The sequence below is a fragment of the Emericellopsis atlantica genome (genome assembly GCF_019669845.1).
Source record: "Emericellopsis atlantica unplaced genomic scaffold F5Z01scaffold_13, whole genome shotgun sequence".
Taxonomy (NCBI): domain Eukaryota; kingdom Fungi; phylum Ascomycota; class Sordariomycetes; order Hypocreales; family Bionectriaceae; genus Emericellopsis; species Emericellopsis atlantica.
Window position 1 is genome coordinate 682,308 of NW_025764715.1, and position 21,619 is coordinate 703,926.

The 21,619-nt window shown below is 53.0% G+C and overlaps 11 protein-coding genes across 11 annotated transcripts; 7 read left to right on the top strand and 4 right to left on the bottom strand.

Annotated features, from left to right (window-relative positions):
* Window positions 1–31: 31 nt before the first annotated feature.
* F5Z01DRAFT_655485 (uncharacterized protein) lies at window positions 32–1,061 on the bottom strand. Its single transcript, XM_046263511.1, has 2 exons — window positions 763–1,061; window positions 32–699 (listed from the first exon to the last, which is right to left on the bottom strand). The coding sequence occupies exons 1-2, from the start codon at window positions 877–879 to the stop codon at window positions 409–411; spliced, it is 408 nt and encodes a 135-aa protein (XP_046118443.1). The 5' UTR covers window positions 880–1,061; the 3' UTR covers window positions 32–408.
* Window positions 1,062–4,079: 3,018 nt separating this feature from the next.
* F5Z01DRAFT_655487 (kinase-like domain-containing protein) lies at window positions 4,080–5,167 on the top strand. Its single transcript, XM_046263512.1, has 2 exons — window positions 4,080–4,684; window positions 4,731–5,167. Exons 1-2 carry the CDS (start codon window positions 4,105–4,107, stop codon window positions 5,144–5,146), a joined length of 996 nt encoding a protein of 331 aa, XP_046118444.1. The 5' UTR covers window positions 4,080–4,104; the 3' UTR covers window positions 5,147–5,167.
* A 1,090-nt stretch (window positions 5,168–6,257) lies between these two features.
* F5Z01DRAFT_681529 (ankyrin repeat protein) lies at window positions 6,258–7,781 on the top strand (the record flags this gene model as incomplete). Its single annotated transcript, XM_046265698.1, has 2 exons — window positions 6,258–6,285; window positions 6,331–7,781. The coding sequence occupies 2 exons, from the start codon at window positions 6,258–6,260 to the stop codon at window positions 7,779–7,781; spliced, it is 1,479 nt and encodes a 492-aa protein (XP_046118445.1).
* Window positions 7,782–8,210: 429 nt separating this feature from the next.
* On the bottom strand, window positions 8,211–9,834 carry F5Z01DRAFT_655489 (PAP2 superfamily-domain-containing protein). The gene is made up of 3 exons (XM_046263513.1): window positions 9,597–9,834; window positions 8,953–9,512; window positions 8,211–8,876 (listed from the first exon to the last, which is right to left on the bottom strand). The coding sequence occupies exons 1-3, from the start codon at window positions 9,654–9,656 to the stop codon at window positions 8,315–8,317; spliced, it is 1,182 nt and encodes a 393-aa protein (XP_046118446.1). The 5' UTR covers window positions 9,657–9,834; the 3' UTR covers window positions 8,211–8,314.
* A 627-nt stretch (window positions 9,835–10,461) lies between these two features.
* F5Z01DRAFT_681531 (putative glycosyl transferase) lies at window positions 10,462–11,612 on the top strand (the record flags this gene model as incomplete). The annotated part of the gene is made up of 5 exons (XM_046265699.1): window positions 10,462–10,502; window positions 10,551–10,951; window positions 11,018–11,249; window positions 11,319–11,526; window positions 11,565–11,612. The coding sequence occupies 5 exons, from the start codon at window positions 10,462–10,464 to the stop codon at window positions 11,610–11,612; spliced, it is 930 nt and encodes a 309-aa protein (XP_046118447.1).
* Window positions 11,613–12,550: 938 nt separating this feature from the next.
* Window positions 12,551–13,576, top strand: F5Z01DRAFT_681532 (ribonuclease H-like domain-containing protein; the record flags this gene model as incomplete). Its single annotated transcript, XM_046265700.1, has 4 exons — window positions 12,551–12,670; window positions 12,701–12,749; window positions 12,795–12,930; window positions 12,979–13,576. 4 exons carry the CDS (start codon window positions 12,551–12,553, stop codon window positions 13,574–13,576), a joined length of 903 nt encoding a protein of 300 aa, XP_046118448.1.
* Window positions 13,577–13,672: 96 nt separating this feature from the next.
* Window positions 13,673–14,006, bottom strand: F5Z01DRAFT_674262 (uncharacterized protein; the record flags this gene model as incomplete). The annotated part of the gene is made up of 2 exons (XM_046265022.1): window positions 13,673–13,864; window positions 13,911–14,006. 2 exons carry the CDS (start codon window positions 14,004–14,006, stop codon window positions 13,673–13,675), a joined length of 288 nt encoding a protein of 95 aa, XP_046118449.1.
* A 4-nt stretch (window positions 14,007–14,010) lies between these two features.
* On the bottom strand, window positions 14,011–15,007 carry F5Z01DRAFT_108968 (kinase-like domain-containing protein). The gene has a single exon (XM_046257387.1). It carries the CDS (start codon window positions 14,835–14,837, stop codon window positions 14,139–14,141), a length of 699 nt encoding a protein of 232 aa, XP_046118450.1. The 5' UTR covers window positions 14,838–15,007; the 3' UTR covers window positions 14,011–14,138.
* A 351-nt stretch (window positions 15,008–15,358) lies between these two features.
* On the top strand, window positions 15,359–17,032 carry F5Z01DRAFT_109050 (histidine phosphatase superfamily). The gene is made up of 3 exons (XM_046257388.1): window positions 15,359–15,671; window positions 15,738–15,956; window positions 16,027–17,032. Exons 1-3 carry the CDS (start codon window positions 15,519–15,521, stop codon window positions 16,717–16,719), a joined length of 1,065 nt encoding a protein of 354 aa, XP_046118451.1. The 5' UTR covers window positions 15,359–15,518; the 3' UTR covers window positions 16,720–17,032.
* On the top strand, window positions 17,033–17,896 carry F5Z01DRAFT_109051 (uncharacterized protein). Its single transcript, XM_046257389.1, has 3 exons — window positions 17,033–17,546; window positions 17,604–17,736; window positions 17,790–17,896. Exons 1-3 carry the CDS (start codon window positions 17,346–17,348, stop codon window positions 17,852–17,854), a joined length of 399 nt encoding a protein of 132 aa, XP_046118452.1. The 5' UTR covers window positions 17,033–17,345; the 3' UTR covers window positions 17,855–17,896.
* A 526-nt stretch (window positions 17,897–18,422) lies between these two features.
* On the top strand, window positions 18,423–21,265 carry F5Z01DRAFT_109053 (alpha-L-fucosidase). The gene has a single exon (XM_046257390.1). The coding sequence runs from the start codon at window positions 18,710–18,712 to the stop codon at window positions 21,089–21,091; it is 2,382 nt and encodes a 793-aa protein (XP_046118453.1). The 5' UTR covers window positions 18,423–18,709; the 3' UTR covers window positions 21,092–21,265.
* Window positions 21,266–21,619: the final 354 nt, after the last annotated feature.

Consider the following 21,619-nt stretch of genomic DNA (forward strand, 5'->3'; position numbering starts at 1 on the left):
CATGCACAGAGAGGCCTCGAAGGGCGGAGAGGCCAGATGCTCATATGTCGCAGTATTGATTACGAGCTTGCTATGAATTGCTACTAAATTGCTTTTCTATCCAGTATTCTCAGAGAACTCGGCCTAGGCTTAAGTACGTAATCCTTGCCAAGGGGGTCTGTATTGCCTATAGGAAATAGCCGAGGTCGACGATCAAATCGACTATCAGTAACGCACTATTAAATATGAATGCTTGTAGAAGGAAACCCGAATCTCCGGCAATGACGAGCGCTGGCCTATGTGCAGCTTGTGCACCACTCCGTACTACAGCAGAGAAGACTGAGGCAAATGCTAACCCGAGACGACTCTTCCCCCCATAATCCCGGTGTATTTCAATAAATACCTTTTGCATGCGAGTGTAGAACTACCTTAAGCCTGGCGTCCAGCGAGGATAAACATAGACATCGCCAGTGTCGCACCGACAGCCCAAACTTTGAAGCGAGTTGGGGCTTCGTTCGGACCCAATACCTCGTTGGCTTGCCAAATCACATATACATATGTGTATAGCAAACGGCTGATCAACCATCCGATGGAAAGACAATTCATGATCAGAGGAGACACGCCGGCCGAATTGCCTGCAGTCACCGCCGCTGCGAAGACAGGGAGCGCCTCGAGCCAGTTCGCTGCGCAGCCTTCAGCGCGCAACAAGCGACCCCGAACCTAATACCCAAACCATCAGCAACCACATTCAATATTACAATTGACCTGGCCTTTTTGTCTCACATTTTCGTCGAGATCGGCTTTCTTTAGCACTTCAACAAAGTCCCTTGGCTTGTTGCGATCCAGTAACTTTAGGCCTGGCTTGGACATTATAGGGTATGTGCGAACACCCAATGCCATACATAAAGCCACCGGAATCTAGAAAGAGGTGAGATTGAGCATTAGTTTAGATCTTAGCACCGCTTTTGCGAGGAAATATAAAGACTAGCGCGGAATGATGGATACGCGAAAACTCACCGTAAAGTACGAAATATTGAGAGCGGCCATGGCTTGATAATTGCGAATAATCGTGTTAACAATAGCTCTCGCTTTACCGAATACTTAACTTAAGTACTTCTTAGCTGGTCTATGCACTGTCATTTCATCTACATCATGACTTCTTGCACCGGGCCATCGTTCAACCGACTCGGCGGGTGCTTAACAAGCAATGTTGGACGTCCTTTAGGATGACCAATCACTCCAGAAGCTGGATTGGCCCAGATTACTGAATGGATCGCCTTGCATTCAATCGTCGGGACATTTGTAAATTGTAATCGTACTCGGGCAGGGGTGCACGAGAAATCAACTCCAGAACAGCATGAACTTGTCTCGCGCCATGTCCGGGCATCGCCAACCGGCTTGGCTCCGGAGAGTCTGTAGAAGTCCGGAGTCCGGACAAGGCCGTTTCAGCAGTCCTGGACTCCCGGCAAAGTCCGACCCGTACCGAGGCGGGCCGGCCGCCGGTGGCTGCCTTGGCCGCTTTTGAAGACCAGCTGCAGCTCGTCAGCGACTTCTTCCGCCATCTCTTCCCCCGGGCCCCGGCCCGTCTCCTCGATTCTGTGTGAGCCTGCCATCGTCCAAAGATGTACTGACCGCACCAGCCTCATGATCCTGCGCAACCTTGCATTTCCGCCGGACCAGGCGTCGGGCATGGCTAAGATTGAGTCCAAGATCGTCCATGACCGGCTGCCGCGTCTCGGCCCCGGGTCAAGGCTGTTCAACAAGATGAGCAGCAGCCTGGAAGACATTTGATCACTCGCTCTCACGAAGCCTACCAGGGCGAGCCCAGAGGCGCATCGTCCGAGAGCGATGAGAGAGAGAGCAGCCGGTCGCCCGAGCCGCAGTTTGCCATCGACACCAAGCAACGTCAGACTGGAACCTAGGCGTGCACAGCATCCGATGGCAAACGCGATTCATGGAGCCCCCTCGTACCAACAATGTCGGTTGAAAAGGTTGACCCGTGGCAGGCTCCGCCAAGTCTCGCAGTGCCCACAACATGGCTCCCGACGAGGCCCAGCAGGTGGAAGTCAACCTCACACTCCGCAATGCCCTCCGATACTACACTCCCCATCGGTCATCTGCATGACCAAGCGTCCTCTACATCTCGTTCTGTTCCTCCCTGCACGCCTATCGGACGGAATATGCATCTGGACCATCGCACACTTCAACCTCACCATGTTCTGCAATCGTTTTTTTACTTCATTTCCCCCCGTACTCTCGAGCGCGACGCCTACAGGATAGCTTTAATGTCCTCGTCGTTGATGCCCTTTAAGTCCTCGAAGGTCTGCTAGGGGCTGAAGTCGCAAGGGTTGTCGGCGGACACCCTCCCAATCCGCTCCTCCCAATCCACTCCTCCCAATCCGAGGCGCCTGAGCTGGTGCTGGCGATGATCTTGGCCACCTTGAACAAGGTCATGCTGGCTGTGCTGGCCGTGAAAGGAGTGCGGCAAGAATGATGGCGGCTTCGGAGATGGCCAACTTCCACACGGCGCAAGTGACGCGGCCAACATAAGGGAGTAGCTCGACAAAAGTCTCACCAATGATTTGATGGTCGGGTGGTTGCATTTACATTCTCCATGGGTGTATGGCTCTCCAGCAGGGTCCGTGACGGTGACGGGGTTGGGCGCCGTATCGCCAACGCACGACCATTTCAAGGTTTCGTCCTCTTCTGCAAGCTCCCTGGCTGGCGCGCAGAAGAAGTCACACCTTTCGAGACCAGCCACCTGGGGCGGGGGGGTTCAGCGTCCGATAGCTGCGGCAAAGGCCATCTTCGATCAGCGCGTCCGTGGTTGCGTTGTATTCGCCCCAGGTCCGCTTTCGTGGCAGGACGAGCGCCAGGGCAACAAGAGGGAAGAGGGAGGCGGCGATGCTAGGCTTCACATTGAAGAGTTGACGTGAAACATCAAAGTGAAGAGGTAGTGGTGCTTGTAGATCGAGAGTGAAGTGGGCTGGCTTATTACGTTGATATTTGCTCAAGGTTCACGAGCAATCGAGCTCTTTATAGACAGAACAGGGACGACATCTATGAGCAGAGGTTGCAGTATGATACTCCGGATCTCCTAATGCAGTCCTCATTGTGTGTTTGCCAAGTGAAATGCCTTGCGGAAACCACAGTGTACGTGTATAGGGTACGTATACCGTACTCACTCGACAAAGTCGCTAGCGCTGGTGGGTGGAATCTAGCCGCCTATGGCTTAGCGCTGTGGATATATGCTTATACAAAAGTACGAATCTCTTAATAACTCTATACAAGTATAGTCCTTACCTTAGGCATTATAACGCTCATAGGCTGTAATTGCTACTCGATATTGGCACCACTCCTGACAGGGATATTGCTCGCTAGGACAGACCAGCGCTGGCGACTTTGTCGAGTGAGTACGGTACCGCCACCGTACACCGTTTGACTTCGTGCATGGAAGGATTCGGCTTCGGTCTGGGTCCTCTGGGAGCATATCATACCGAGACAGCTACAGCCAAAACTAACCAATGTTTCCATAACCACTCCGACGAAAGAAAATGCATTAAGCATGCACATGTGTGGTTGACGAGCAGCGACGAACAGATTGGCCTGGCATTGCCATGACGCCGAAAGGAAGCCTCGCATGATTAATACTGCTGAAATAAACCGGCCATTTCGCTATATCCAACAGAGTGAGGAAAAGGCGTATTCGTCCATCGTGCGCCGCGATAGGTGCTAAACAATTTCAATGGCGAGGCATCGGCCAGCAACCACTCGGTTCAGTTTTCGGAGAGGGACTTGGATGCAGTACAACTAGATCATCGCGCAATCTATATGGCTTGGAAACATTAGCATAACGATTCTTCCTGGGCATTGTTGGCATAATGGGGAAGGTGGACGATAGTTCGCCTTGATGCGCCGAGATCTACTACGTAATCAGGATTCGGGAGTTCTGGGCGTACTGTGTACCGCGATTACATGTAGCGGACGAGACAAGCATCAGCCGGAATCCGGGTCTAGCTTCCGATCGACTTGATTGGTTTCTCCGCAAATAAGCCACATGTAGACTTTCAAGCACGGGCCGACTTTTCTGAGAAAGTGCCGTACGCTACATGTACGGTGGGTGCTATGCTTACCGCCCGCAATCCCCCTCATACTTCGTCAAGGAATCTCAACTTAGCATCACATCCAGCCCCCGGAAACACTGGCCACTTTTCAGCTTCGATGGCGACAAATGAGACTCCGGAGCTAAGCGCGTGCTCCACACCGACAGCAACCGCCAAGGTCTTCCCCCAGTCCAGTTTCTTCCAAGAGCGCAGAGCGCCCGCGCTTCCCTCGCCTGCAGAGATCAGAACCTTGAATGAGGCCTCTGGCGACTACCGTGCCGCATCCTTCAACCGTCCGTCCCCCGTTCTCATCCCATCCATGGGACTAGCCGTCAAGTATGGAGCCGACATTACTATCGCCGAGGTCGAGGCCCAGGTATTCATGTTTGACCGACTACAAGGCCGTGTCCCAGTCCCTGAAGTCTTCGGCTGGGCTGAAGGTGGCGGCCAGTATTTCTTGTATATGTCTCTGATCGAGGGTGATACTCTACAAGCAAGGTGCAGCACCATGAATGAAAGCGAACGGCAGGCTGTCTGCAAGGAGCTAAGATCCATGGTAAATGCCTGGAGGGCTTTGACCCAGGAGCCAGACAGATATATTGGTAAGACAATGGCGTTCTTATATCCCATTTTGTCTAATATAAACAGGGGGTGTAGGGAAGCGCCCGCTGAACGATATTTTCGTTGTTGGCCACGTGGACCGAGGGCGTGACGGGCCGTTCCTAGGCGCAGATGCGGTACAAGAGTTCCATGATATATGTGGAATCGACATTGGCGGCGATATTCCGATTACTTTTACCCACAACGATCTTTGTCCCCCTAACATACTCGTATCGTATGGCCCTAACCCAAAGGTTGTGGGGATTATTGATTGGGCCCAATCAGGATGGTATCCTTCGTATTGGGAGTATTGCAAGGCACGGCGGGTGGGCGTCGTGGACGAGGATTTCAATTTTGCCGTTGCAGAGGAATCGCATACCATTTATCAGCCTGAGGTCATTGATCCAGTGGATAATGAGATGTTTTACCACCCCTGGTTGTATTTCATGTTGGCTAATATCTGAGACTATTGCTCAAGTCATCGTAGGCCTGCGAGCAAGCATCTGAATTGCTACTTAGCTATGCTTTCGCCGTTATGGCAATGCTCTCGGCATGCTGATGCTGTGCTATATATTCGCTGGTTCTCTAAACGCGACGCGCTTCAGGAGCCGTGTTTCGAGTCTGTGCATCTACTATGCTACCACGGACCAGCATCCACTAAAGCCGGCGTGTTGCCAGCTCACTTGTTCAACACGGCGCCGAGGATGGTTGTCCCTGGGGCTGCTGGAACTTGGACAAACTTGACGACTACATATACCTTGGGATTCAGCCTTACACCGTACAAAGTGACAAAGCAGCGTGTGTAATTGGCCCGAAAATGCCAATTCCTAACGTGATCCGCCCAGCTCATCCCTCGACTGACGTCGCTGTTGCACTTGATGCACATGCCCAGGAGAAAGAGGAGATGTCCCCAAAAGGAGCATGCTCTCCGAATCTGAAGTATTCTTCTGCGAACAAAGCATCTCCGGTGTCCGAACCCATCGGTGATCTATCTGCATGTGTCCTGTGAAGATCGTTGATACCACCTGGCCATGTTAGAAGATACCCGATGGTGGCAGTACTGCCGCCATCCAAGTCGCCCCGTACGACGTGATACACCACATTCGCTATGTAATACCAGACAGGAGTGCTTCTTGTCTCATGTCCGTCATGCGGGTCACTGCACTCTCCATCATTTCGAGACACCCTTTCCGTGCCGCGTGATGATCCAGCTCGCGGTCCCTACATGTGGAGGGAGTGGATTTCTGCTTACAGGGCCCGGCTTCGTATTTGAATGTCGGCGAGTCTTTGGCCACCTGAGCCAAGCTAGCGTTCCTAAGGTACTGACTGCCCGCCTCTGGTGGGGATGTTGGCTGTGAGCAGCTGGCCTTGCACTGCATCGTCCTACTGCATGCGCTGCGCTACTTTATAGATTACTTTGTGCGACCCTCCGCTGACAAAGTATATAACAAGTACAGTGTTGGTATAACCTGTTCTCGTCACAGTCGTGTTCTCTTCACCCATGTCCTTATTCATTTCCCTATATACAAACCTTAGAGCCAGCATCAACCCGCCGAAGAACACCAAGCTCACAGAATGGCTCAAGCGCCATCATCTTCTGACGGTCTCCTCCACAACTAAGGTCGAAGAATTCCTCTTGCGCTCGTAGTGAAGTGGAACAGCAAGTGCCTTTACGTTATTTGTCCATACTGCCAGTCCCGCCATCATCATGGGTCGCCTCATGGCACCGACCCAGTCAAAACTCAGGTTGCGCATTGTGGTCCCCCGTCAGGAGACTACCAGTTGTGCTATCCATTTGAAGCGCAGGCTCAAGCTAAATACTCCTACAGAATTGCTAAGGAGAAGGGCTACTTCGTTACGGTCGGCGTCCAAGCTACCGGAGAAGGGGAAGAGTCGGAAGAGGAGAGCGACGATTACGATGACGCCTGTGACATGGCCGATGACACTAGCACAGATTCCTGGGGCCTGCTAAGAGAACAACATAACAGCCACCGAGATCAAACTGAACCGCTTCAGAGCCGGTTCGGGGGCCTTAGTGTTGGCGACCCGCAGCTGCAAAAGGACCTCGTTGAAAAGGAGTCAACGCAGTTTCTACAGGATCCGTCCTATCGACAGGAACTCTTCGTCTCCTATTGCGTACCCAATCACGTGTACGACATTGCATCCCTCCTTTGGAAATACCAGGATGATCCCTTTGTCAGCCGGAGGAATAAGGAAGGAGAAAATTGCATCGCTCTGGCCGCCATCGAAGGTCACCTTGAGATGGTTCGGTACCTCCACCAGAAGGGTGGCAATCTTGACAACATTAACAACCGCGGCTGGACGCCATTGATGGAGGCCGCGCTCTGGGGTCGGCTTGAGGTCGTGAAGTACTTGCTCAATCATGGAGCCGATCCGCGGGTGAAAGATCGCAAGGGGCGCAACGCTTACTTCTACTCTCGACCCTCGAGGAGGACGGCTAGAATGCGATTATTGCGCAACGACCATTATGAAGATAGTAGTGAAGATGAGGACAATCGCAGGCGCGTCGCTCTGATGCTCGGTGCCTTTGAGACTGTTACGAATGGGGAACAAATTTCGATGCCAGTGTCGTCGAGTGACCTCAGGACTGGTCACTTTGAGACAACAACCTCTGTGATCGTGGCCCGGCTTGAACGTGGCGGGCCATTCCCAGCCGTGAGTGCCGCCAGCGGTTGGCGCACCGACTTCTCTAGCGATTACATCCTCAACAATAGCTTCTGGCGGGATCGTGTCCTCGAGCTATGCAAGCTGATTCGATTCGACCTGCCTGGCGATGATCGGGACGAGTCCGGGTGGCCCGGGTCATATAATGCCTCCCATGCTGAGAAGAAACTCGTCGCGTACTACATTAACCAGCATGTGATCCTTCCACGGCATCTCTTCGAAAGTGCTCCCGATCAAAAGCTCGGGCAATGGACGCTGGACCTCAATATACAGGATCTCGCAGCCCTCCGACGTGAGATGCCGCAAGTGCCAGCAGCAGTACAGGCCAGTCGGCCCATGTGCGCCAATTGCAAGCTCTTTATCTCACGGGTTGAAGATATGCTTGGGATTTCCTTCACGGTCACGCATTGTTAAGATGGCTGCAATTCTGTACGAACCCAGGAAGTTACCAGATCCAAGGGAGCCGACGTGTGGTGCTTACAGTTAGATGTATAATTGTCTTGGTGCCTGGGAGGTGTGGCGACTGCGGGGCGCAAGGGGGAATGACCCCTTTTCATGGCCTATAGGGCTTAGTATCAGAATGTGGAAGATACTAATGAATTTTATCTCTATTTATGCCATCTCGGGGGTCATTGCCAGAAGGCGCCTTTACATCTCGGAAGTGCAAGTCTACTGGCAGTGCTCTGGTATATATCGCTCCGAGAGCTGTTGCTAGTACACTGGCGATTCCGGACTATAACTAAATATCTTTTTCTCCTTTTCCTACTTAGCTTTGGATAGATAATTCACGTGCTACTAGGTTAGCAAACTCTAGTCCAGCCCTTCACGATTATTATATATAAATAGGTAGATATTTTCCTTTAAATTAATAGAAGTAAGGTAAGTCTTAAACACTTTCAAAGGACTAACTAGGCCGACTTATTTCTATATAACAGTAAATAGCGGCATTATAGTCGGGACCCAGTTGTAGGAAAAGGCTTCTTAAGTCTTATGCACCAGAGGAAGAGGTCCTCTAATGGTAAGAACCCTAGCAAAACGCGATTGCATTTCCAAGCCAAAGCGACAACAACTGCAGCGGCCAACGCATCTAGCCAGTAGTGATTTGCCGTCGCCACGATAATGGTCAGGACGAAAGCCGGATAGAGCACGCCCAAGAAAACGAAAACTCCTTGCCGGACCCTGCTCCATTGTTTCCCACGGGGACCAGGCTGCCGGCGGAAAACGCCGGAGTGGAATATGAGTGTGGCACCGACACAGAAGGCGTATCCAAAATGCAGCGATGGGAAGGCTGCGAGTTGGTTGAAGAACTTGCCGCTCGCCCACACCGACTGGGCATCTTCGCGACGGACTGTATCAAAAAACCCGTACTCTTTTGGCAGAAGTCGAGGTGGCATGCATGGCCAGAACGTGAAGATAACGAAGCTGAGGATGTTTGTCAGCGTCATCATGCGACGGACAGCTGCAAAGTGAGAATGAGTTGGCGCGGAATAGTAGTACCAGCCGAGGAAACTAGACGCACCAAGTCAGCACAATTTGTCGATCGCTGAGGAGGTAGGGAGGATAGGAAGGAAGTGCAGCAACATACCCGACCGTCGCTGGGATGTGTACTAGAGAGTAGGTACGGTTGAGCAATGTCAACATGCCTTGATGCTCAGACATGAAAAAGTGCTGAACATCCACCTCTCGGAAGGGGAACAGAAATTTGAAAGGACCATCCTGCTCAAACCAAAGGACAGCAATGCCATGCTTTTCTGCCATTTGCCAAACATCTCCATTGGCAAAAAAAGTCTCGCCAACGGCCTTGGCGGCGGCGTAGCAACTGAAATTCAGGGCCCAGTAGAACATCTCAACCAGGAAGGGAAATTTTTCGAGAACTCGGCTATGCCAATGAGTTGCGAACTGAGAGGTATTGACCGTGTCGAGCTTGAAACCACAGCAAAGACGGGATTTTCGACCATGACTCGTTGGCCACGAGGATTCCGCGACGGAAAAGAACAGGAGTTCCTGTTCATCGTATATATTTGACCCGTTCGGTTCGTCTTCCAAGTCTAGGTTTGGGCGATTGAATAGGCCCTGGCCTCGGTCCGCAGGTTTTCGCCGTTGACGATTTATGTAACACGAGGCTATCATGATACCTATGACAACCTTTTCCATGTCGGAATTAGTGTTAGCAGCCGATCTCGTATAAAAAGCGAAAGAATCGAAGATTGGATAGGCAGCGATACTTACAATCGGTTCTACCCAAGTGTGCGAAGAGGGCTGAGGCTTCCCGAGGTTTGGTTGCGCCATCGTCGTAGGGGCTCGGTATGGCAGCTTGTTGGACTAATGGGTTCCTTCTTGTCGCAGGAAGATCTGGAAACGACCAGGGAGGACAACCTTTGCTCCGAGCAAAACGCCGTGTGGGTTTTGGCGTCGTGGACTGCTCTTGAGCGGTCGGAAGCATTCAAGTTCGTGGTGTGCAAAGGAATGGAAGAAGGACGGCTGGAAGGTCACGGTTCCTGGCAAGTGGGCTGCTCCTATTGGTGGAGATGAGCAGATAGTCATTCCATCGATAAGGCACCCAATCTCCGCAAATTGCTAGGACTACAGATCAACAAATTACCCACATGCCCCTGTCTGTTAGGAAGGTACGCCATGTCCGCTGGGTACAGCGCCGCAAGTGGCGTAGTGCCTATCAGAACCGATACATAGCTTTAGGGCAAACTTTAGTAATACTATAAGTAGCCTCATTTTTAAGTAAGTTAATTGGTCAGCATCCCTGCGCGCACGGACGTGTAGTCTTACGACAGTCGAGGAGATATTTGTTATTGACTCGAGCATACCTCGGCCCCAGCCGAGGACCCGAGTGTGGCGTGTACTGCAGTAACCCACGTTTAGCCGTAAATCTACCGTACCGTAGCTGTAACTTCACGAGCCTATATATACCGCTTTAGGAAAGGCCGCACGGGGAGGGAGCCCACGCCACAGCGTCTGCCACACCTGGCCCCACCAGGTATCCTCAATAACAGATGTGGTATGCCTGATAATATCTCCCAAACATCACATTTCCGTGAGTTCCATTGATACGTACGACCATTGACACCTCAATGCAACCATGTATTCAAGATCGTTGCTCTTGGTGCTTTACAAGTTTCGGTACTTCTGTGCTCTCTTATGCACTGGAGGATTTCTTTGGTACTTCAGCGGTGCTGTCCACACGGCGTGGACCCTTATCTCACTGCCCCTTTACTGGCCAAATGGCTCATCTGAGTTCATTATATCTCAAGAGTCCGATGGCTTCGACGTCACATTCGCCAATTATAGCAGTTTCCAAACGACAGCCGGCAAGGGCGTCATCGACAACGTGCCTGCCATTCTTCACCACATAATGCTGGGATCTCGTGCGCCGGAATCGACATGGAACACTGCCAGACAGAGTTGTCTTGACTGGCATCCGGGCTTCGACTATCACCTCTGGACAGACGAGAACGCTGCGACATTCGTTGCCGAGAAGTTTCCCGACTTGAAGGCAATGTGGGATGCTTATCGGCTCCCTATTCAACGGGTGGATGCGCTGAGGTATATGATACTGCACGAGTACGGTGGTGAGTGCTCTATCTGGACCATTGACCTTGATGCAGATCAAGATGAAATGCTGACGAACAGTCTAGGGATCATTTTAGACATGGATCTCCAGTGTAGGAGGTCTCTCGGACCATTGAGGCAGTTCAAGTTTGTCGCGCCAGCGGCTCATCCTACCGGATTCTCTGTCAGCTTTCTGATGGCGAGTAGAGCCAACGAATTTGTTGGAAATATTCTTCAAAATCTGAAGACATATGACAGAAATTGGTTCTACCTCCCCTATGTCACCGTCATGTTTAGCACGGGTGGCCACTTTGCATCGTAAGTTCAAAGCCTACTACTACTGCCTCTGTGGACCATCGAAGTTTGTCAACTCACAGCTGGATTCAGTGCTCTCCATGCTCGGCTGCCCAATAGAGCAGAGAGCAAAATTCTGTCCGGCCCTCTGAGCAATCCCAAACTGCATAGCTTGAATGGTCAGGCTGTAACGCCAATCTTCAACCACCTCGGCAGCTCGTCGTGGCATTCATTCGACGGCTGGTTTCTTATGCTATTAGGCAGGCATATAAAATTGGCATGCATCTTGGGCGGAATTAGTGTACCTGTTATTTTGGTAGCAGCGTACATTGGCTTCAGGTCTCTGTGTTCACGGACATCGACAACCTTTGGGACAGATGCAGATGATTTAGAGAAAAGAGCTTGAGACTGGCACGGGGTTCAGGGCTGCGGTTCAATTAATCGGGCCAGATCCAGGGGGTCTATCTGACTGATTGAGAGGAATTCTGTATAATTGTCGACTGTTTGGACTGATACTGATAGATATAGATTAGATTTAATGGACTTCATGCGTTACTAAAAATGAGCCCTTCTAGGTCGATGTGAATAGAATGAGGCTTATGGTGATGCACGGTTAGCAGCTATGTGGTGTTATGAGGAAGGTGATGACCCTGGGCCGGAGTCGCTGAAGGAGATACGTATCTAGGGGGGAGGAATGTGTGTACTTATTCTTATTGGTAGAGACCCTGAGCTGAGGCTATAAGAGTGGGTCTTTGTCCCATTCCACGTTACTAAATTGGTTTAATCAAACACTCAAACGATCGGCCACCTATAGATTGATTGATTGGAGGCCTTAATAAGATGCCTGATCTTCTGACTGTTTTTTTTGCGAACGAGCAATAAAATGCCGTTCAAAAAGTCCGAGAACGCGAACCGCGCCACCTAATTTGCCATGTAGAGTGGGACCCCACTTTTCCGCGCACTGGCACTGCAACCACGTTCCTCGCGTTCCGATTCTTCCAGTCCTCTTCTCGACAAGAAGAACGCTGAAGCTTCCTCAGTCGGTCAGATAAACGCCATTATCTTCTTTCCTTCGCAAAGAACGCAAAATTATCCCTAGCAAGGACTGAAGCTTGACGCTGCTATCCCTTATCTTATGCGTACGCCTAGGGCCTCTCCCCAACCCAAATCCTCGAGAGTCGCCATCAACTTGCGGTTGTTCAACACAGACGGCCTCTGATACGAGTACCCGGGGCTAGCTTAAACCATAAATCCTCTTCCCCTCCTATTTTACTCAGTTCTCCCCTTCATAGACGCTGCCAAGTCAGCCACAGCAGTCTCTCAGAATGCCTCTCGGTTACTACCTCGCCCAGGGTCTCATCCCCCTCGGCCCAAGCAGCAGCGATGAAGAGGGTGGTCCCTGCGAGCTTCCAGATGGTCGTATCGTCTGCGAACCCCACGGCCTCGTCACGTGTGGAAAGTGCCGCACGTCATAGGACTTGATGAATGAGGACGACATTGCGTCGGAACAGCGCGACCAGCGCAGTCCACCGCCTGCTGCTAATCCCCCTTCTCCCATACCCATAATAGAACCGTATGTTGACAGGATGGTGCCCCGCAAGGGGACAGGAAAGGTGTTCTTTTCAAAGTTCAATCCACCTTCGCCTACTGATACCCCTTTGGACCTCTTCTCTGGAAGGAGGCGGTGGAGGACTGAGTTTATGAGGTCAGTAGTGACATTTCGTGCGAGGTCCTGGCTGACCCATGTGAACAGGATGACCCATGACGTCGATCCATGGACTGGTATTGTGTTCACCGACGGCGCGTGTTTCAACAACGGCCAAAGCAACCCCAAGGCTGCCTGGGCCGTCCATCATGGTATATTTCGCAATGGGCAGCTCGTCGTGGACGCCGGACGGCTTGAGATGAGAGGTCCATTCGACGACTCGATTCGCGAGCAGACCAGCAACCGTGCCGAGCTCCGCGCCATTATCGCCGCCCTGCGGTTTCACGAATGGGCAGATGAGTCCTTCAGGACTCTTGTCATCGCCACAGATTCTTCCTACGCCGTCGAAGGGGCGACGACTTGGTGCAGAACATGGTTGAGGAATGGATGGAGGACTTCCCAGCCCGGAAACCCCGAAGTCAAGAACAGGGATCTGTGGGAGGCGTTACTCGGCGAGGCGGAGCGGGCTCACGAACTGGGGTTGAACATTGAGCTGTGGCACATTCCACGGGGGCTCAACACCGTAGCAGACGGTGCCGCAAAAAAGGTGGCGGTGAATTATAGTGCTCCCGAGGGTTGGTCGGAGGACTTCGATGCCGGGATCAACGCTGAGCCATATCAGTTCGTGCTGGAAAGACATGCGTGAAGGGCCATGCTACAGCTTCATTTCCCCGCGAGTTCGGCCGCCAGATCAATAATAGCCCTTTGTTCTCAAGTGTGTGGGCAGACCCTTGTAATAAGCTCACATCCAAGGGGCGCTGGTGTCGCCCAGCGCCTCATATAGCTCGGTTCCGATATCACGGCCCCTGATCTTGTCGTGCTCACGACCCTCCTCCTCGCTGTCCTCGGGAAAGCTGCGCACAAGGCTGAAGTGGGAGGCATGCAGCGCAGCGTCGTCCACGACGATGAAGGACTCGTGCCGCGTGCCGCGCGGCTCGTACACTTTCTCATTTCTTTCCCTCGTCTATGAAATAAGGCACCATGTTTTCCTCCCTGAACCAGGCTCGGAAGGGGCGCTTCAGGTCTCCGATAGAGGCGTCTTCCAGGGCCGGGTCCTCGAAGAAGACAAAGTCCATGTGGTCCACGATCTCTAGGGTGTCAGACTCGAGAATGGAGCAGCGCACGTCGCGCAATACGCGGTCCTTGAATGCCTCACAGGGACGGACCTATGCTTGGTCGCATGTTTTCAATGTTCACGGCTTGAAAGCTCACTCTGCTTCGGAATGAAGAAACTGTAGCAAATCGTATGAGTCATCAACTTCACCGTCGATAGCTGATGAAGGGCCAAGTCTGCGGTAGAAAGGGTATTCAAAGCCAGGCGGGAAGAAACCAGCATATTCCCAATCGATTATTCCTCTTATTTCGAATGTGTGCGGGTCGACGATGACATTTTGCTGAGATAGATCGTTGTGACAGAATACGTATGCCTCGTACCTTGATTCCCGAAGACGCCAGTGGTCCATCTCCGTATGTTGCAAAACTCGGTAGGGAGGAATTACAATCCCCGATGGTCCTCCAAGGCGGCAGGCCTTCAGAGTCTTAAGTGTCGCCAAGTGGTTCTCGAGCTCTTCGCGAACGAGAGCTTTCTGTTCTTCCAGAAGCTCGGACATACTCACACCTTCAATATACTCCGTGATCAAGTCATATGCTCCGTCATCCTCGAAATGGCAGTATACAGTCGGCACTGGTATATTAGTATGCTGTCGAATGAAGCGTAGAGAAGTAGCTTCGTTTATTAGACGTTCTTTGCCGAGGCGAGGGACGTGCAGACCGCGAAATCCGGTGCGGTACTCATTTGGACGGAGGCTTCTCTTGATGAACACTTGCTCACGATGGTAGTATTTTCGCTCAAAAGTCGTAGCGATCCATCCTTCTTCTTTGGTTCCATGTGTGGGCATCGCAGCCATTCAAGACATAACCAGCAAATGTATGTTATAATAATTTAATAATCCCTCGCTCGGTGGTTGGATTGAAATTCCCAGTAGCCTGATTTAGGTCAATTTGAGTAGGGACATGAAGATGATGTGGTCGCACGGCTCGATGGAGAAGAAAGGCTGCCCTTGACCGCCTTGAGGTGGTACCAGCAAGGAACCACACTACACAGCAGTGCGCTCTCACTGAAATGTTGTTGCTTTGCGGTCTCACGTGACGGAATCTTACGCACGCAGCGATTGGCTGGCAGAAATTGGTCAACATTGGGCGGGCCGCGGAAGGTCTCCAAGACGAAGTGGCTGCTTCATCATACTCCGTATAAATCATCCACATAGTTGCTCAACCGCCTCCTGGCATTGCCATGTGGTCGACATTGTGTCCTCCGGAGATCATAATCTTCCCGAGTCGACTCTGAAGGATCCAGATATCAACCGCGACGGATTCCCAGCGTCTGGTCATCGCAGGGACCAGACACGTTCTCGCTTGATTGGCTCCCCGAGTCCCGACCATCCGCCCCAGTCGCAGACTCGCAGACTTGAACTTCGCGATGCCGGCTCCTTGTCAAGCACATGTATGTACGTTGGACGTACATAAGAGGAGGCCATTGTCCCCTCTCATGAGTAGCAATCTTCGCCCCCTCACCTCCCGACACAAACATGAAATTGTCCCAATTGCTCCCGCTCGCCGGCCTCGCCGCCACCGCCAGCGCGTCATGGCCTGAAGCGCAGGGGAAGAGCATCAAGTACACCACTGTCCAGGGCTACTTCCTCCAAGACGAGGCCGATACGGTTCCTGGGACATTTGACTATGTTAGTTTCCCCGGGTTCTATATGATCTGAGAAAGCAGAGGATTCCTGACGCGCATTGAACTCAAGGCTTCAAGCAACCTTGGGCTGCTCAATAGGACGTACCCTACCGACAACGATGCCTCTGGCGATGCGCCGCAGTGGGAGCGCTTCGCCCGATGGGTGTCATACCTGAACCGCAATTGCCGCAACAAAGGCGACGTCCGGTACAAGGTCCTGGTCATGGGTCGCCACGGCGAGGGCTGGCACAATGCTGCCGAGTCCTTCTATGGCACCCCGGCATGGAACGTGAGTACAGACTCCATGCCCTTCTTCCCTTGTTGCTCGCGCGGTCCAAGCATCAGCCTAACACGCGCAGTGCTACTGGTCCGTCCTGGACGGCAACGGCACCACAGTCTGGGCAGATCCCCTTCTCACCCCAGCCGGCTCGCACGAGGCCCTCAAGGCCAACGCCTTCTTCAAGTCGCACTTTGCCGACCACGGGCTGCCGTACTTTGAGTCGTACTACACCTCCCCGTTGATGCGCTGCACCACGACGGCGAACTTGACCTTTGCGGACATTGACCTGCCCGAGACGAGGCCCTTTGATCCTGTTGTCAAGGAGTTCTTCCGCGAGGGCATCAGCATCCACACCTGCGATCGGAGGTCCAGCAAGTCGCATATCCACGCCGCCATCCCGGCGCTTCGCTTCGAGGACGGCTTCACGGAGGAGGACGAGCTATGGCGCGGCGACGTGAGCGAGGGCGAGATCCAGCCGCACCAGGACTGGCGCAGCCAATCCGTGCTAGACGATGTCTTTGTGGAGGATGATGCGACGTGGATCAGCGTGACGAGCCACTCGGGCGAGATCAGGAGCCTGCTGAGGGTTCTGGGCCACCGCGAGTTCTCACTTAGCACGGGACAGATTATCCCTGTGCTGGTCAAGGCCGAGGTCGTCGAGGGGACGCCCACCACGGAGCCGCTGCCGGGCTTCACGAGCGAGGCGACCTGTGATGCGCCGCCGGTCACCAGTGTTGCTGGGCAGGGGTGTGTATGCACCCAGACGGCTTAATCGATGTGATGAATGAACGAATCAGGGCAGAAATAACCTAATAGGCTTCATTTTGGAAACAAACGGCTTGGTTGCACAGAACAGAAGGACGTGCCACACGTGGCATGACTATGTCTGCGGGCTGCACTCGAGCTGAGAGCACCCTTGACTCCAGAACCAACCTAGGGAGGATCAGGCATTCAATGATACCTATCTTTCGCCGACTGCTGACACTTTGTCATCGCTTACATATGCGAGAATACATAGTGTTCTTCCACCTACCCCGCATGAACGCTCCTCCTTCCCAATCTCAGTCTCTGGCCGTAGGATCGCGACCCTGGACTCATCCTTTGCTTACGCCGAGACTTACAAGGCGACTTGCATGAAATAGTTGGGCAGGTCCATATATAGTCTGCGAAGAGCAGCCGACCGCGCGGCTATTTGGGGAGTCGAGTTGCGAACAGTGTGCTTCCCCCCAGGGGTGACCCTGATCTGGCTGTGCGGAGGAGCACCGAGGAAATGTCCGAGATCGAATCCGGCATGCTTCGATCAAGTATATAAATCCTCCTGTCGCATGTCTTTCATCCTATCTCGACTCGCATAATTACTTCGGGAAACGACCGTCCACTACTCTTGCCATATTCACCATGAAGCTCTCAGTCTCGGTCCCGCTGTCCCTGCTTTCGTTGGCCGCTTGCGTCCGCGCAGGATTCGAGGCAACCTGCAAAGACATCAAGATCACCGGCACTGGCGTCATCACTGCCCACTGCGACGACGGAAACGGGGGCTCCAACGACACCAGCCTCGATCTCAAAGACTGCTACACATACTATGACGAGGAGCTCATCGTACGCCTACCCATCCACGCTGTCTTTACTAAAGGCCATCGCTGACCAAGCTCACAGACCATTGGCGATGGACACTTGCCCGACCTATGCCGCGAATGCAGCATCGTCATGAAGCCGGGCGATATCTGGCCCGCTGACGTGGCGTGGGTGCGCTGCTACTGCGAGGGCGGGTGGCGCGAGGTCAACACCCGTGAGTGCCGAGTCTTGTTTTCGGGGTTACATGACTGGCTGACAATGAGGCAGACAACGAGGTCCAGAATACGTACGGTGTGCTTGAGTGTCCGTACGCGCGGCACCCGGTTTGCTAATGAGTGGCATTCGGACGGGAGTCCTCAGGGGGAGGAGGAGGCAGCTTTCAATTCACCTCCATACTCAATTGAACACACATCCATCAGTGCTTTGCGGTCTTTGCTGAATAGATTTGGAACAAAGTGGTCTCAATTGCCGACACGTGAAGTTGACATTGAAAGAACGAAATATGACTGTGGAACGCAGATGATATAAGGGACGTGGGGATCGGATGGCTTCTTGATCGACCCTCAGCCTCGGAGACAAACTGATCAAAAGGCCCAGTTTCTGGAAGATCCATCTATCTGCCCAGAATCATCCATGTGAAGCTGCAAACTTTGAGCTTTCACGGCTGGAAACGGTGATCAGAGAGTGTTTGGCCAACCTGTAGAGTTGTAAATACAACAACAACAACATAGGCTGAACCAGATCAAATGTCGAACGATCCGCCAAAAGCAGCAATTATCTCAACCTCTCACATAGCTATCTTGCAGATCGTTGGCAAATAAGCGTCGGTTGTTAGCTTATCATAGCCGTCGGGTTTCTTTCACTGTTAGAGCATGAAACGTTGCACGAGGCGAGAGATCGGCTTCCCCAGGATATGGAGAGTGGAGCCGGCAGTTGTTTCGATTCGCTTACTTGTTGGCGATAGCGAGATCCGCGGTGCGGTAAACTCCACCCCGACTACGTATCTTCTTAAGAAACGAAACATCGGGGTCAAGTCCGACATTGTGGGGAAGCAGACTGACAGGTTGGTTCCCCTCATCGCCCAAGTCCGTTCCGATGTTGAACATAAAACCCCAATAACAGCCGCCATGGCGAGTCGAAGGAATCTCGGTACCTTGGGTGTACTTTGATGCAGTAACTGATGCACCATGAGACTGGGAACATGTCGCGTCCTGGCCCTGCTACCGGGCTTGCGCCTGGGCTTGGCTTCGTCCAGTAGCAGTGGAAGTGTTCACGTCCCCCTCGACGACTTCTTCAACAACAAGGCGTTTGGCTCTCGTCCCGGCGAAGCCAGTCTTGACGCTCTTGGACAGGCTCTTCCAGCAGACCCTGTTGGCAAAGACGGTGTTTTCACCTCGTCCACCAGCGGCATCAGCTACCTCTATCCTGGGTACAACCCGGATCCAGAAGCGTCAGATAATATCATTTGTGCTGGGCAGCTCATCCATGTCCCTCCGTCAGGCAAATACTTTGCTGCCTCGGTCCTTTTGACATCCGATGTCCGGTCCACGACTGTCTCGGGCAACTTGACCTTCATCTACACTGACAATACAACATCCACTGCCGAGGTCCGTGCTCACGCCTTTTGGTGGTTCTTGGCTATCCGGAGGGGGGAGGTCAGCTACCCCTATTTCTTCACGCACAACGACACCAACCACAACGCCTCGCACATCTATGAGCGATATGCCCACGTGGAGAGTGGGAAGACACTGAGCGGCATCAGACTGCCTAACACGACGAATTCCACATCAGGTCGTCTGCACGTCTTCTCCCTGTCTCTGTGGGAGGCTGATCAACCCGGCATTGAGGTTCAGACTGTCAGACCTACCCAGAACCTCGACGCGAACGGCAAACAGATCGTGGAAATTGTGGCCAATCATGCTGGCACAGCGTGTACGTCTGATATTGAGGTTTCCATCGAGGCGGACGGGGTCAACACAGCGGAGCCTGCCATTGTGAAGAGGTTCTGCCCTGGCGACCAGAAGCGAATTCATGTTGCTGTTGACGGAAGATCGACTGGTGACGCGACCGTCCATATGAGCACGCCCAGAGGTCTCCCAGTCTCTCAAACCATGAGCGACGTCACTATAGGTCTGGAGGAATGGACGGCGGACTCAAAAAGCCTGGTCAGTCATGAGGCGCCCAGCTGGTACGACGGTGCCAAATTCGGCATCTTCATCCACTGGGGTCCATATTCCGTGCCGTCATGGGGCAATTCGACGCCTTTTGAGAGTTACGCCGAGTGGTTCTGGTGGTACAGCACCCGGATCAACGAGCACGCTGCGGCTGACAGGTCCGGCTTCAACGCATATCGCCTCGAGACCTTTGGGCCCGACCTGAACTACGACGACTTTTTCGCCAACTTCACCGCTAGTGCGTATGACCCAAAACAGTGGGTTGACCTCATCTCGGATGCGGGCGCGCAGTACTTTGTGCTCACGACGAAGCACCACGACGGCTTCAGCCTCTTCGACGCGGGCGCTACCACGAACCGGACATCTCTCCATTACGGGCCAATGCGTGATGTGCTTAGCGAGCTATTCGAGGCGGCAAAGATGCATCAACCACATTTGAAGCGAGGAACATACTTTTCTCTCCCAGAGTGGTTCAACCCGGACTGGGGCAAGTACGGCTTCACCCAGTACGACCGAGTCACCTCGACATCGCATCCGGGCATCATTGCCAGGAACCCGTACACAGGACTCGAGGAGCCCTACACTGGTCGCCTGCCGATCGGTGACTTTATCGAGGACCTGATGGTCCCGCAGATGGAGAGGCTCGCGTACCACTACGATACGGACATAATGTGGTGCGACGCCGGCGCCTCCAACGGCACGGACGTGTTTGCCGCTGCCTGGTTCAACTGGGCACGAAGCCAGGGGCGGCAGGTGACCATCAACGACCGCTGCGGCAGCCCGTGGGTGTCAGACTTTGACACGCCCGAGTACGCGACGTTCAGCGTCCCGCAGCGACGCAAGTGGGAGAGCAACCAGGGCATGGATCCGTACAGCTATGGCTTCAACCGGGCGACCAAGGATGAGGAGATTATGAATGCGACGACCGTGGTCCATAATTTGGTCGATATGACGAGTAAGAATGGCAATCTTTTGCTGAATATTGGACCCAAGGCCGATGGCACAATCCACGACACCATGGCGACGAATCTGAGGGAGGCGGGTGCCTGGATTCATGCGCACAGTGAAGCCATACACAATTCGACCTACTGGTACGTCACGCCCCAGGAGACGACGGGGGGCAAAGACTTGCGCTTCACGCAGCGCAACGAAGCGTTTTATGTCTTGAGTCTGAACAAGCCCGCGGTGGGACGTCTCGAGATTGAGTCTCGGGTTCCCGTGATGAGGGGAGATCGAGTCGTGGCGCTGAGTATGCGAGGTGAGGTTGACGTGACATGGGGGATGGGAGACGACGGCCGGCTGTGGATTGACATTACGGAGGATGTTGTCACTGGCGATAAATATTGCTGGGTGTTCAAGGTGGAGTATCGTGGTGGAAGTTGTGGTGGATGGTGATGTCGGTGACCCAGGTAGGCTTGGTGAAGACGTCCATTTCGTTTGAATTTCCAGTATGTTCTTTGGGCAAATGGTTGTTGGCACCGGTTGACACCCGGAAACTTGCAACTCAACGTGGGTCACCCGCCGTGGGCAATAATGACATGCACTATTTCTATAAAACATCAACTCAGTACATAAGATCTATCACCAATACCTTGAAGATGAAGAGTTATCTGCATTGCAAGTCAGTCCGCTGCTGCACGTAGGGTAGCCTGCGACGAATTCCCACCCGCAGCGTCGCACTCAAGGTTCTGGTTGGGCACGCACGAGTCGGTACAGAGGGGCGGCGGAGCACAACGGCTGCCCAAAGGACCAAAATCAGCTCACCCCGGGGGAATGAGGTCATGCGCTGCCCGTGGCACACAGATTGCGATATGTTTGACTGAATTCGGAGCTCGTTGACCCCGTGAATGGACAGTGCTCACCGTTCATGGCCCTCATAAGTTCATGCTGCTGAGATTGACATCTCATGCTTGGCGCCCCGGT